Raw genomic sequence first — 14,141 nt, 5'->3', positions numbered from 1 at the left:
AAAAATTAATCATTTTTTTATTTTACAATTATATTTTTATTTATTAATAATTAAGATTTAATTATAATTCGTTCATAAATATTATTATTGTTTTAATTATTTTAAATGTGAATTGTTTTTTTTTTTTCTTTTTTTTTTTCTTCATTAAGTAAAAATAATGAATGATAAATTTTTCATCTAATTGATGAGTGTGTACACTGAATTGGTTTTTTAAAACTTTAAAATATAGAACGAAAAAACCAAAAAAAAAAAAAAAAAAAAAAAAAAAATCAATGATTAATTTATTTTTTTGTTATTTTTATGATTTTTATATCGATATTGTTATTAATAAATGTAAAAATCATAAAATAACAATAGAATAAATTTATTAATAATTAAATAATTATTAATAATAATATTTTTACCTTCACATATTTTCCATTTGGCGCTAGCTTATGTCGTTATTATTTATCGGGTACCTGTGTTTACCTGGATCTTCAGGTGAACGCCACTTGTTATAGCGCATATGCAAAGTTATAGGCATTACCGACTGCCAAAATGCATTCTCCGTCATGCATTAATAACATTAATAATATCATAATGAATTTTATGAACTTGTTCTACTTATTGGTCTTATTTGTGTTGTCATAATTGCTGCTAATTAATTTGCTATAATTTTACTATTTGTTGTCGATTAATTGATGAAACATATAAGTACTTGTTCATTTTGGATTTTACTTCTTATCAATATTTTAGTATATATGTTACGATTTTGTTGTTGATTAATCAACAACACCTGAAAATAAATATGATTATTTCAATGGAATTTTAAACTTTTTTCGAAAAAAGAAAATATGTAGAAGAAAAAATACATACTCGCTTGTATCTAAAAGATGCCTATAGGTATATATATAAATACACTTTTTACACTTATTTAAAATAATTATTAACTTTGATATATAGGAAATTTCTGGGTATTTTCACTATGCCACTATCACTTGCTATGATAGGACATTTTTAGCCATGATAATGCACTATTACTATTCACATTTACGTCACATTATTAAATTTTGAAACCCGGAAAATACATATAATCCCGAAATATTTTGAATATAATTTTTGGAAAAGTGCATTTAATGTCAATTAAATAAATCTTACATACTAACATACACATTGCAATTGGAAAAGGGTGATAATTTATCTATTATAAATTATCACGATAGATAATAATAATAATACATCCTAATCACCCCCGTCTATTCTGTTTGAGGAAGACAGGGTTAATCCATTTTGACTTTTATATACTATGTATATACCAACATTTAATTTGTCATTTTAAAATTGAATATTATTTTATTAAAAAAAATCAGTCAAAATGAATCTAAACAACAAATGAAATAATAAAATCCTAATCACCCCCGTCTATTCTGTTTGAGGAAGACAGGGTTAATCCATTTTGACTTTCATATACTACTACCATTTAATGTGGCATTAAAATTGAATATTATATTTCAATCAGTCAAAATGAATCTAAACAACATATACATATATATCAAAAATAATAGTTTGGAACGACAAGAAGCTACAAAAAATAAAAAAATAATTTTTTGTAACTTCAGGGACATTAAAGCACTTTTCCGGGATAGGTTAATAATTACAACTAGTCAGTTTCGATCTAGAGGAACTTACCTTATATGCAAAATCTTGTAGAAGTTGTCCACCAGGTAGTCTGTATTAATCACGTTAAATCCTCTCAGCTAAGCCATGAAGTTGTCAATGTAAATTCCAATGTCATCAAATTGAATCCAGTATATCATCTCAGTCCACTTTATGAAGCCAGGTAGGTGTAATCATTATCAGCAACAACAACAGGCACTATATTTACACTTGTATACACTTTTTTTGTAATAACTAATTCACAGTGATTTAACAAACACCACGTACACATTTAAAAATAATAACGACACTTGCACTATATCACTGCCACACTTGAATGGCCATATTATTATTATAAGTTTTAAATGATTCAATTGAAAAAATTTTTTATATTAATTAAACACTTGCACACAGTCTAAATGAAAAAAAAAATTTCGCACAATACAATTTCAGAAATAAAAAAATTATATGATTAACACTTAGTCATGATAGTGATAAAAGTTTATACACTTGCACTTTTTTGATAAATAAATAGTTTATATCGTTTATAAATTAGTTTAGTCATCTCATCTCATATATTAAATTATTTTAAATATTATTTAAACGCTATTAGTTGAAAACGATTTATCAAATTGAAAAGAGGATCTCGAGCGGGCTGTACAGCACGTGCTATAATATTCTTCACATTTTTTACTACAGAGAGCAGTGCGGACAGTGCATTCTCGCAACTCTGAGGGGTCAATTAAGTTCAATTGTGAGAGAAACATCAGAGTTTGCCTAGAAAAAATTATACCCAATTTAACACACAACAAGTAAATATTCACCAATAACAACAATAATAAATAGTAGTACATTAAAAAGAGCATAAAAATCAATCACACCATAACCATCTCAGGGTCTACCCTTTCGTAGTATAAAAAAAAAAAGTGAAGTTCTCATAAAATCATAACAAATAATTCTTGAAGTGTTGAGATTCATTCAAATATTTTTTATGCTGTTGCTGTTTCATATGATGATTGTTGAATTAATTTTTAAAGCACGAACGATGATTTAGATGGTACAATTAACAATGGTATATAATTTTACCTAAGACAAAAATAATGATAAATATCAAAACAATTTTATTTTTTTTTTTTTTAATAATATATAATAAATTTTTAATTTCAAGTAACTGTTGTTAATCAGCTCGGATAAAAAATCATGGAGGAAGCTGAAAAATACTCCGTTGGATTTATCTCAGCACGGGGCTTCACAAGAGGCATAGTTGAATTTTGAGTAGTGATGATGGTGTCACGATCATCGTCATTTTTACCACTTGCTCAATTGTGATGAAACAGCACACTTACTCGTCAAATAGTCTGACTGTAATTGTAAACAAAAAATATTTTAGCCAAGTATTTGATAGAAAAATATTTAATTAACGATAAATATTGATATATTTACCATCATTTGTTGTTTAATAAAGTGCCAAGATCTTTGTCAGCTAGTAAGGCATATTTTCCAAATAATGATATTTAGCCTAGCTATAATTGACATTCAGGGTGTCATTTATCCGTATAATTCTTGGCCATTCTTTTGTTGTATCTATAAACATTAAACAACAATTTATAATTTTATGTATATTTACTCTGCTTTTGATGTTAATAATTATTGAAAATTATGTTGCATGATAAAAATAAATAATTATCATTTACCTGTGGTCATACAGAATCGTAGATGCACTGGTGTCTGTCTAGAAGCCAAGACTTTTATTACTGTAATGTCATTTTTCCAAATGATTCATGGTCATCTTTTTTTGAATCTGTAAACATTAAATATTGATGATTATTTCGATTTTTTATTACTACTATTTATTTAAATATTTTTGACAATCAACATTGTATGTTTAATATTTATTTATTGCAAAATTTGTAAACAGATATGAAACAACAAAAAAAACCTAATCTTAAAATTGTTTTTTTCATTATAATTAATTATTTATTTATAATTTTACTATTTTTTTTACGTATTATTTATTGTCTTATGAAAACAAAGCTAATAACAATCAAAATTGTTTACCTGCTCTCACTTTTTGTTGTAAATGTCATGGCATCCATGCAGGCTTGGCAACTTTCGACATATTCAAAGAAAATCTGTAATTTTAAAAAACAAAAATGTTTAAACAAATATATTTTATTGTTTAATAGAATAACATTGCATTGTTTATAATTATTTATAGTAAAAATTGAAAATTGACTTTCAAAGACAAAGGAACATAATCTCAAATTTGTTTTTTCACTATAACTCATTATTTATTAATAATTTTGCTATTGTTTATACGTATTATTAATTCTTGGACAAAAACAAAGCTAATAACAAAAAAAAATTTTTACCTGCTACGATTTTTGGAGTAAATGCCATTGCGTCTGTCCAGGTTTGACAACTTTTGACATATTCAAGGATATCTGTAATTTTTTTTCACAAAAATATTTAAATAATGTTCCTTAATAATTTTATATAATAATATTGTACGTTTAACAATTATTTATTGCAAAAAATGTCATTTGACTTTGCCCAACTTGCAACGACAAAGGAACCTAACCTCAAATTTTTTTTTGGGCTATAGGTATATAATTATTTATTTATATTTTCTCTATTGTTTATACGGATTATTTGTTGTCTGACAAAAACAAAGCTAACAATAATAAAAAATATTTACCTGCGGCCATTTTGTATCATAAAATTTCATGATGTCCCTTTTGTGACCCGGCCACTTTTTGACGCTTTAAACAATATCATTTTTTGGCCAAAATACGTGACATCCAGCAATAATTATGCACTCAAATTGTAGCCAGCGAGTTAGCGAATCGATTTATTATAAATAAACAATTAATTGTTGCAATTTATTGTTAATAATTTCACTGTGAAACGGGAGCACATCTTCACGTAATTTTTTTTTTGTTGAAACTGAAAATATTTTTTTTTATAAGAAAGTCATAAGAATTTTAGAAAACGACTGCAGCGCTGCCACACAATGAGAATATAAACTATTACCAGTCGGTAAATCACATTAGGCCAGTTGATACTCCGGCCGCGTGGTAGCGCTGTGTTTCTAAATTACCGATCGGTAATAGTTTATATTCCTGTTGTGTGGCGGCGCTGCAGTCGTTTTCTAAAATTCTTATGACTTTCTTATAAAAAAAAATATTTTCAGTTTCAACAAAAAAAAAATTACGTGAAGATTCTTTCTTCAAGTGATAACAATAAATTGCAACAATTAATGTTTATTTATAATAAATCGATTCGCTAACTCATAACTGGTGAGATGCATAATTATTGCTGGATGTCTATTTTGGCAAAAATATTGTTTAAATTTAAAGCGTCCAGCATCGAAATTTTATGATACAAAATGGCCGCAGGTAAATATTTTTATTATTGTTAGCTTTTTTGTCGAACAATAATCGTATAAGAGAAAAATATAAATAAATAATTATATATAGCCCAAAAATTTGATTAGGTTTAAATTGACGTGTGAAAATCAAATATTTGACACAATAAATAATTAAACACAATATTATTATATAAAATATTAAGGACCATTATTTAAATATTTTTGTGAAATTACAGAATATCGCGAATATGTAAAGTTGTCAAAAACAGACAATAATAACCTCAAAATCGTAGCAGGTTCAAATTATGCTGTTTTGATAATAATACTAGCAAAGTATTAAATAATGAGTTATAGTGAAAAACAATACAGATTAGGTTTTGTTGTTGCATATCTGTTTACAAATTTTTGCAATAAATAAATATTAAACATGCAATGTTGATTGTCAAAATATTTGAATAAATAATAGCAATAAAAATGTTTACAGATTCAAAAAAGATAACCATGAATCATTTGGAAAAATGACATTACAGTAATAAAAGTCTTGGCTTCTAGACAGAACACCAGTGCATCACAGGACGCGGGCGGTAACATGCAGCGTTGGTGAGGACGGGGCTTGCGGATGTTGTTGCTGACAAAGATCTTGACACTTTATTAAACAACAAATGATGGTAAATATATCAATATTTATCGTTAATTAAATATTTTTCTATCGAATACTTGACTAAAATATTTTTTGTTTACAATTACAGTCAGACTATTTGACGAGTAAGTGTGCCGTTTCATCACGATTGAGCAAGTGGTAAAAATGACGATGATCGTGACACCATCATCACCACTCAAAATTCAACTATGACCCTTGTGAAGCCCCGTGCTGAGATAAATCCAACAGAGTATTTTTCAGCTTCCTCCATGATTTGTTATCCGAGCTGATTAACAACAGTTACTTGAAATTAAAAATTTATTATATATTATTGAAAAAAAAAAAAATAAAATTGTTTTGATATTTATCATTATTTTTGTCTTAGGTAAAATTATATATCATTGTCAATTGTACCATCTAAATCATCATTCGTGCTTTAAAAATTAATTCAACAATCATCATATGAAACAGCAACAGCATGAAAAATATTTGAATGAATCTCAACACTTCAAGAATTATTTGTTATGATTTTATGAGAAAACTTCACTTTTTTTTTTTTTATACTACGAAATGGTAGACCCTGAAATGGTTTTGGTGTGATTTATTTTTATGTTCTTTTCAATGTACTACTATTTATTATTGTTGTTATTATTGGTAAATATTTACTTGTGTGTTAAATTGATTATAATTTTTTCTAGGCAAACTCTGCTGATGTTACTCTCACAATTGAACTCAATTGACCTCCCCAGAGTTGCGAGAATGCACTGTCCGCACTGCTCTCTGTAGTAAAAAATGTGAAGAATATTATAGCCCGTGCTGTACAGCCCGCTTGAGATCCTTTTTTTCAATTTGATAAATCGTTTTCAACTCATAGCGTTAAAAATAATATTTAAAATGATTTAATATATGAGGTGAGATGACTAAACTAATTTATAAACGATATAAACTATTTATTTATCAAAAAAGTGCAAGTGTATAAACTTTTATCACTATCGTGACTAAGTGTTAATCATATAATTTTTTTTCTTTCTGAAATTGTATTGTGCGATTTTTTTTTTTTCATCTAGACTGTGTGCAAGTGTTTAATTAATATAAAAATTTTTTTCAATTGAATAATTTAAAAATTATAATAATAATATGGCCATTCAAGTGTGACAGTGATATAGTGCAAGTGTCGTTATTATTTTTAAATGTGTACGTGGTGTTTGTTAAATTACTGTGAATTAGTTATTACAAAAAAAGTGTATACAAGTGTAAATATAGTGCCTGTTGTTGTTGCTGATAATGATTACACCTACCTGACTTTATGAAGTGCACCGAGAGGATATACTAGAGGATGATATTGGAATTTACATTGACAACTACATGGCTTAGCTGAGAGGATTCAACGTGATTATTGCAGACTACCTGGTGGACAACTTCTACAAGATTTTGCACATAAGGTAAGTTCCTCTAGATCGAAACTGACTAGTTGTAATTATTAACCTATCCCGGAAAAGTGCTTTAATGTCCCTGAAGTTACGAAAAATTATTTTTTTATTTTTTGTAGCTTCTTGTCGTTCCAAACTTATATTTTTGATATATATGTATATGTTGTTTAGATTCATTTTGACTGATTTTTTTTAAATAAATATAATATTCAATTTTAATGCCACATTAAATGGTGCGGTATAGTATATGAAAGTCAAAATGGATTAACCCTGTCTTCCTCAAACAGAATAGACGGGGGTGATTAGGATTTTATTATTTCATTTGTTGTTTAGATTCATTTTGACTGATTTTTTTTAATAAAATAATATTCAATTTTAAAATGACAAATTAAATGTTGGTATATACATAGTATATAAAAGTCAAAATGGATTAACCCTGTCTTCCTCAAACAGAGTAGACGGGGGTGATTAGGATGTATTATTATTATCTATCGTGATAATTTATAATAGATAAATTATCACCCTTTTCCAATTGCAATGTATGTTAGTATGTAAGATTTATTCATTTGACATTAAATGCACTTTTCCAAAAATTATATTCAAAATATTTCGGGATTATATGTATTTTCCGGGTTTTAAAATTTAATAGTGATATATAAAGTATAAAGGTGTGACGTAAATGTCTATATTATAGTGAGTATAGTGATAGTGCACATTTAATCAAGGCTAAAAATTGCTAAAAATGTCCTATCATAGCAAGTGATAGTGGCATAGTGAAAATGCCTAAAAGTTTCCTTTATATATTCCTCCTCTATATATATTAAAGAAAGAATCTTGCCAAATGAATTTATTCGCAGTCTAGATTATTTTTACAGCTATTTGACAGAGTATTTTTTTTTTTTTTAATAGAAAAGAATGCTGTAAAAATAATCTAGTCTGTAAAATAATTCATGGAGACTTTCAAGGAAAAGACGGAGAACGCATTTTGACAGTCGGTAATGTCTAAACTATATTTTATATATATATATGTTATACTGAAAAAAAATTACTCCGTCACACTCCGTCATTTGCCGTCATTTAAGTTTTGTCTTGGTCTCGATTTTATTGTCTAAATGTCTACATTTTCTAGTAATTGTATATTAATTGTCAACAATTTTTATCAGTTTTTTTTTAATTTCAATTTTAATTAATAAATATTATTCATGAAGTGCGCGCAAGTAGCATTTATTATTGACAAATGACAAGGCTAAAGTTCGATACAGTTCGATAGAGAAAAAAAAAAAAAACATAAATACATTACTTTTGTACTATTTTGATCAAAAAAAAAATATATTTAAACAATATATATTAAACAAATTAAAATTTGAGTAATCAGTAAAATTTTATTGTTAAATGTTAAATTAACCAAGAGATATTATTTTAGTTATTGTGTTGTTTTAAAATTAAAATTTTAAGGTTAAGTATTAACCATTTTTTTAATATATAAAAAAAAAAAAACTTGATAAAGATTTTATTATAAAATTGACATATGGAAGAACAAAATTTATCTTCAATAATAAATGTAAAAAATATATTAAAAATTAAAAACCAAGCTTGTAATAATAATAATTCATCAACTAATTTAATTTGTGATATTGATTTGAAGAAAAAAAAAATAACAAATGATACAACAGAAATTTGTCAAATTAAAATGCAGTCAGATAATATTGATGTTGATGTTAATGACATTAATGACGTTGATAATATTGATGATATTGATGAACAAATAGAGGAAAAAAAATTATTAACAATTGATGTACTTAATTATGATTGTCTTGCAAATGTATTATCATATTTATCAATTGGTGAAAGACTCAATGCTGAAAAAGGTAAAGCAAATATATTTTAATAATTAAAAAAAAAAAAAAATATGCAATATACTAATTAAAATTTTGTTTTTCTAGTATGCATTAAATGGAAAGATGCTATTGATCAACTTGGCTGGCATGACGTAACAATATTAAATTGTTTTGATTATGATTTTGTACGTAAAAATTTTGGTAAACGTTTTATGTTACAATCAGATTTAATACAAGTATTATTAAAATGTGGTAAATATTTAACACATTTATCAATTGTACCAAAATATAATTCTGAAATAATGTCATATATAAGTGAACATTGTGTTAATTTAACAAAACTTGAACTTTATTTTAATGTTTATTATGATGAACATTTTATAAATGCATTTTCAAAAATGGATAAACTAAAATATATAAAAATTAAAAATTATATTAGACAACGTATATCTGGTATAACAAATGACAATGGATTATTAATTAGTTTACCATTTGATATTGAAGAAATAACATTTTCAACACCATCACTACGTCATTCAGCTTTAGCAAAAGTTTTTGCTAGTGTAAGTAAATTTTTATCTTGTTATATATTTTTTGTATTAATTTATGTAATTTTAATATGTTTTTTTAGTCACTTGAAAAGTTTACGGCACTTAAATCATTGACTTTATCACATTGGAGTCTTGAAGAACAAGTTATTAAAGTTATTGGACGTAAAACAACATTAAAATATCTTGATATATCAAATTGTGAAGTTATTGATGCTGAATCATTATCAAGTTTAAATAATTTAGAATATTTAGATGTCAGTGATGTACAAAATATTGATGATGATTTATTAAGAAATATCATAAATAATTGCAAATCTATAAAACATATTAATATCAGTAATTGTATTGATATTACAAAATATTCACTAAATCATTTGGGTACATCTGAGAGTCTTAAAGAATTATTAATAAATGGTATTCTTAATTTTGATGATAGTATTATTAATCGTTTACATGATATTAAAATATTAGAATGTCGTAGTTGTATTGATATAACTGATACTGGTATTATTGGAATATTAAATAATTCACCAAATATTGAACGTCTTGATATATCTGATACTGGTACAACAATATTATCATTAAAAACAGCAGCTGATATAACTAAAAATCGTATTAATAATAATAATAAAAAATTATATATTATTGCAAGAGATGAACTTATTGAAAAATATGATGATATTAATAATATTGGAAAATTTTTAGTTATTGAAGAGTGCAAAAAAAAGAAAAAAATTATTACTGATAATCGTAGAAATCATGTTAATTATAATATTCAATATAGACGTGGTAGAAGAGTTTTTTTTTTTAATATCCATTAATTTATAATAAATAAAAAATTTTGTTTTATGTATTTTTAATTTTACATAATTCAATATTAATTTGTAATAATGGAAAAAAAATAATAATCACTATATGCAACAAAAATTATATATGTGTGTCGGTGCTTTGATTTTTTTGGTCGGTATTGTGGATCTCCAATTGATGGCTAAGAAAAAATATATATAATTTTGTCAATCTATTTGAGAATTTGTGAATTTATTTTCACTGGTTTAGAGATGTATATTTTTGGCGCTTTTTTAATCGGCTTTAACAAACAATAACCAAACAACAACTGTTGCTTGCTGTTTGTCAACGACTTGTTGAATTATTTTCATACAATTATTTTACATTCAATATTAATTGTTGTATTAATAATAATTTAAAAATGCCTGTTCAATCAAGCTGTGTTTTGAAATTTGCAAAATTAAGTGATAAAGCATTTGCACCATTAAAAGGATCAGCTCTTGCTGCTGGATATGATTTAAGAAGGTTAATATATATAAATTAATTAATGATTTTTATTTAAATTAATAATTGTTTTTTTTAATTACTATAGTGCATACGAGTATGTTATTCCTGCCAAGGGTAAGGAACTTGTTAAAACTGATATTCAGATTGAAGTACCAGAAGGTACTTATGGTAGAGTTGCACCAAGATCAGGGTTAGCTTGGAAAAATTTTATTGATGTTGGAGCTGGTGTTATTGATGCTGATTACAGGTAATTTATTTGATGATTATAATTATTTTTAATTTAATTATATGCTTATTAATTTTATTTTTTTAATTTGTTTATTTAGAGGTGATTTAAGAGTTATGCTTTTTAATCACAGTGATGTTGATTTTAAAGTATCACCTGGTGATCGTGTTGCACAATTAATTTGTGAAAAAATTGCTTATCCAGAACTTGAAGAAGTCAAAAGTCTCAATGATACTGAACGTGGAGCTGGTGGTTTTGGATCAACTGGAATTCAATAAATTAATATCATAATAACAGTTTGTCTTTTTTTTTTTATTTATTGTCATGTATGATTGATTCATTTTTGATTTAGAATAAAAAATAACTTTTTTTTTACATAAAATAATAGTCAAAGTTTGTCTTTATTTTATTTAATAACTTGTATTTATTTTTTCAGGTAACTTCATTTCATCAATTTATATTTAATATAACAGTGAATTAATATTTATAATAATTCATTTTATTTAAACATTTATTGTCTGTATAATTAATTATACAATTTTTTTACAATTTAACTATTTCGAATGTGGCGTATTTATTATTGTTTTTTCGACAAATTAAGGTGTATTTTCACTTGAACCTTTGTCGCCGACAAATATATAAAATAGTTTTGCTATTGATATGAGCATTGAGCACACACAGTCCACCTCCACAGTATCAAATAGTTTCTCAACAACAGTGTGTTTTATTAACTAAGTATACTCTAATTAAAAAAAGAAGAAAAAAATTATCAATCAACAAGTACTTGAATTATCAATCAATAGTATTATTGTTTTAATTCAAAACAATTGATTGATAAAATAAAATTCTAACCACAATTATAAATTTTATTTACCAAACAAAAAAAAGTCAACATAAATATTTAGTTTGATAATTTTTTGACTCAGTAATAAATAATTAGTTAAAAATTAAAATTGTGTAATTGGAGTATTTATTTAGAATATTTTAATAGTTACAAGTGATTATATTTTTTGTAAATAAATAATAATGGCTTTGGATAATCGTGTTACAACAACAACAAAGCCTATTGCACCACTATTTCCACGAGCTGCTGATTGTGTTTACACAAGTTGTTATTGGTAAGTGGATTAAACAAATAAATATCATTATGTTATAAATTAAGTATTACTTATTTTTTTATATTTCATTCATAAATTGCTTTTTTTTTTCTCATCAAAATACTGCAGTATAGTCAATTATTCATTGGATCGATAAACTCTCTCCAAGACAAAAGATTCATCTCAAATTAATTTATTATTATTATTTAAGTATATAATTTTTTAAAATCATAAATTTTATAATTAAAAATAACGATAAAATTACAATGGCTTTTTTTTTTTAATTTAATTAATTCATTTTTAGTAAATTGTTTTTTTTTTTTTTATAAACTTGACATTTTATTATATTTTTTTTTTTTTATTTCAATAACATTACTTGACTATTAATAATTTATGTGAGAGATTAAACACATGAAATTTGTTAACGTTAAACACGCTATTTTCATTAAATATGCATTAAAAAAATATACTTTTATATAAAAAAAAAAAAAGCCAAAGTAATTCTGTAGTGATATAAAATCTAGATAAAAATAATTAAATGTCAAAAAAAAAAATAAGATTAAATAATTGATAAATTTATATAATATACATGGTCTATGTTTATTTTAATATAATTTTATTTTTTATAGTGAAGAAAATGTATGGAAATTATGCCAGGATGTTGCAACAAAGAATCAATCTGAATTGCCTTTTTGTTATGTTACTTTTATAAGTAATGACAATCGAAGTGTACCATTATTACGTCAAAGAGATGGAAAAGATGAAAACAAGGTCATATTCTGGGTAAATAAATTATAATATTCCCCTATTTAATTATAATAATAATATTGATTTATAAATATGTATATAAAAAATAAAAAAAAATGTATTTTTTCTATTATTTAGGATTATCATGTTATATTTATATATGCACCAGATGAAAGAGCTGTTGTTTATGATTTAGATAGTGATTTACCATTTCCAACATATTTTTGGAAATATGCTAATGAAACATTTAGAACAGATGAAGTATTACATCCAAAATTACATGGACGTTTTCGTGTTATACCAGCATTAACTTATTTACAAAATTTTTCATCTGATCGTGGTCATATGAAACGTCAAGATGGTAGTTGGATTAAAACACCACCAAATTATCCACCAATATCAACATCAAGTATGTTTGTTTAATATTTATTTATTTATTTATTTGGTTGGTTATTAAAAATTCTAGGCATTTTAGTCAATGAGAATAATTAATATTTATATTTAATATATTTTAGCATGCAAAGACAATCTTGATAGCTTCATCAACATGGAACCTGGAACTGGATTTGGTACTGTACTGAGTCTTAAACAATTTGTTAATAAATTTTATAGACAAAAAGTTAATCAATCTCAGTCTCAAGCAACTACAAAATAAGTAAGCACAATTTACTTTTTTTTTTTTTTTTGTTTTTATTGTTGTTTAATTGAAACAACAATAATTTTAAGAATTTATTTAATGGTATAAAAATATTAAATAAATGAATAATTTAATATTTAAAAAATAATTCATATAATGAATTTATAAATATTTGCTTGAATATTTTTTATCATTGAAAAATAAAAAAAATAAAATACATTTTTGAAATCTTCTTTGTAAAATTTTCTCTATTTATAATTAATTCAATTTCTATGATAATTTTTAAATAAAAAAAAAAACACTTTATTGATATTATAATAATTAAATAAGTAATATTGCCTTGATGGAATTTACAAAAATTAAAATTTAATAATTTACTTGATAAAATACATTTAAATATCATAATAATTAATAGTTATTAATTAATGCTTTGTCAGTCATATTTTGGGTTTTTTTTTTTTTTTATTTTGTACAAATATTCAAGACTGAACTCGTAATTGGTGATGATTATTTATACAAACAATATTATTTATGCAAAAAAAAAAAGAGGAGGATAAATTCAACAAAAAGTTTCGATAGAAATAAAAAAACAAATTAATGTAATTATATAGATTTTCATAATTCAAAATAAAAGAAAAAAAAAAATTTGTTTAATATTTTTAGGCAATAAATAAAAT

The 14,141-nt window shown here is 24.4% G+C and overlaps 2 protein-coding genes and 1 long non-coding RNA gene across 4 annotated transcripts; 2 read left to right on the top strand and 1 right to left on the bottom strand.

Annotated features, from left to right (window-relative positions):
- Positions 1–2,739: 2,739 nt before the first annotated feature.
- LOC122852751 lies at positions 2,740–4,583 on the bottom strand. 2 transcript variants are annotated; one of them, XR_006373861.1, is made up of 6 exons: positions 4,334–4,583; positions 4,008–4,079; positions 3,694–3,767; positions 3,330–3,436; positions 3,079–3,219; positions 2,755–2,997 (listed from the first exon to the last, which is right to left on the bottom strand). It is a non-coding gene; the product is annotated as an uncharacterized LOC122852751 (long non-coding RNA). The 2 variants fall into 2 exon arrangements; XR_006373862.1 differs by lacking the exon at positions 3,694–3,767 and having other exon boundaries at positions 2,740–2,997.
- Positions 4,584–8,005: 3,422 nt separating this feature from the next.
- LOC122852749 (F-box protein SKIP2-like) lies at positions 8,006–10,391 on the top strand. The gene is made up of 3 exons (XM_044152709.1): positions 8,006–8,943; positions 9,019–9,476; positions 9,545–10,391. The coding sequence occupies exons 1-3, from the start codon at positions 8,604–8,606 to the stop codon at positions 10,283–10,285; spliced, it is 1,539 nt and encodes a 512-aa protein (XP_044008644.1). The 5' UTR covers positions 8,006–8,603; the 3' UTR covers positions 10,286–10,391.
- A 273-nt stretch (positions 10,392–10,664) lies between these two features.
- LOC122852750 (protein N-terminal glutamine amidohydrolase-like) lies at positions 10,665–13,485 on the top strand. The gene is made up of 5 exons (XM_044152710.1): positions 10,665–10,775; positions 10,843–11,004; positions 12,710–12,863; positions 12,966–13,236; positions 13,343–13,485. Exons 1-5 carry the CDS (start codon positions 10,672–10,674, stop codon positions 13,480–13,482), a joined length of 831 nt encoding a protein of 276 aa, XP_044008645.1. The 5' UTR covers positions 10,665–10,671; the 3' UTR covers positions 13,483–13,485.
- The last annotated feature ends 656 nt before the right edge of the window (positions 13,486–14,141 follow it).

The sequence above is a fragment of the Aphidius gifuensis genome, linkage group LG3 (assembly GCF_014905175.1).
Source record: "Aphidius gifuensis isolate YNYX2018 linkage group LG3, ASM1490517v1, whole genome shotgun sequence".
NCBI lineage: Eukaryota > Metazoa > Arthropoda > Insecta > Hymenoptera > Braconidae > Aphidius > Aphidius gifuensis.
Note: the sequence above shows the minus strand (reverse complement) of the source record. Positions and strands in the feature narration are given on the sequence as shown.

Coding starts and splice junctions, on each gene's coding strand:
- LOC122852749 (XM_044152709.1), top strand. CDS start 8,604: ATGGAAGAACAAAATTTATCTTCAATAATAAATGTAAAAAATATATTA. Junction 8,944..9,018: donor AAGACTCAATGCTGAAAAAG/GTAAAGCAAATA, acceptor TTGTTTTTCTAG/TATGCATTAAATGGAAAGAT. Junction 9,477..9,544: donor TAGCAAAAGTTTTTGCTAGT/GTAAGTAAATTT, acceptor ATGTTTTTTTAG/TCACTTGAAAAGTTTACGGC.
- LOC122852750 (XM_044152710.1), top strand. CDS start 10,672: ATGCCTGTTCAATCAAGCTGTGTTTTGAAATTTGCAAAATTAAGTGAT. Junction 10,776..10,842: donor GCTGGATATGATTTAAGAAG/GTTAATATATAT, acceptor TAATTACTATAG/TGCATACGAGTATGTTATTC. Junction 13,237..13,342: donor TCCACCAATATCAACATCAA/GTATGTTTGTTT, acceptor AATATATTTTAG/CATGCAAAGACAATCTTGAT.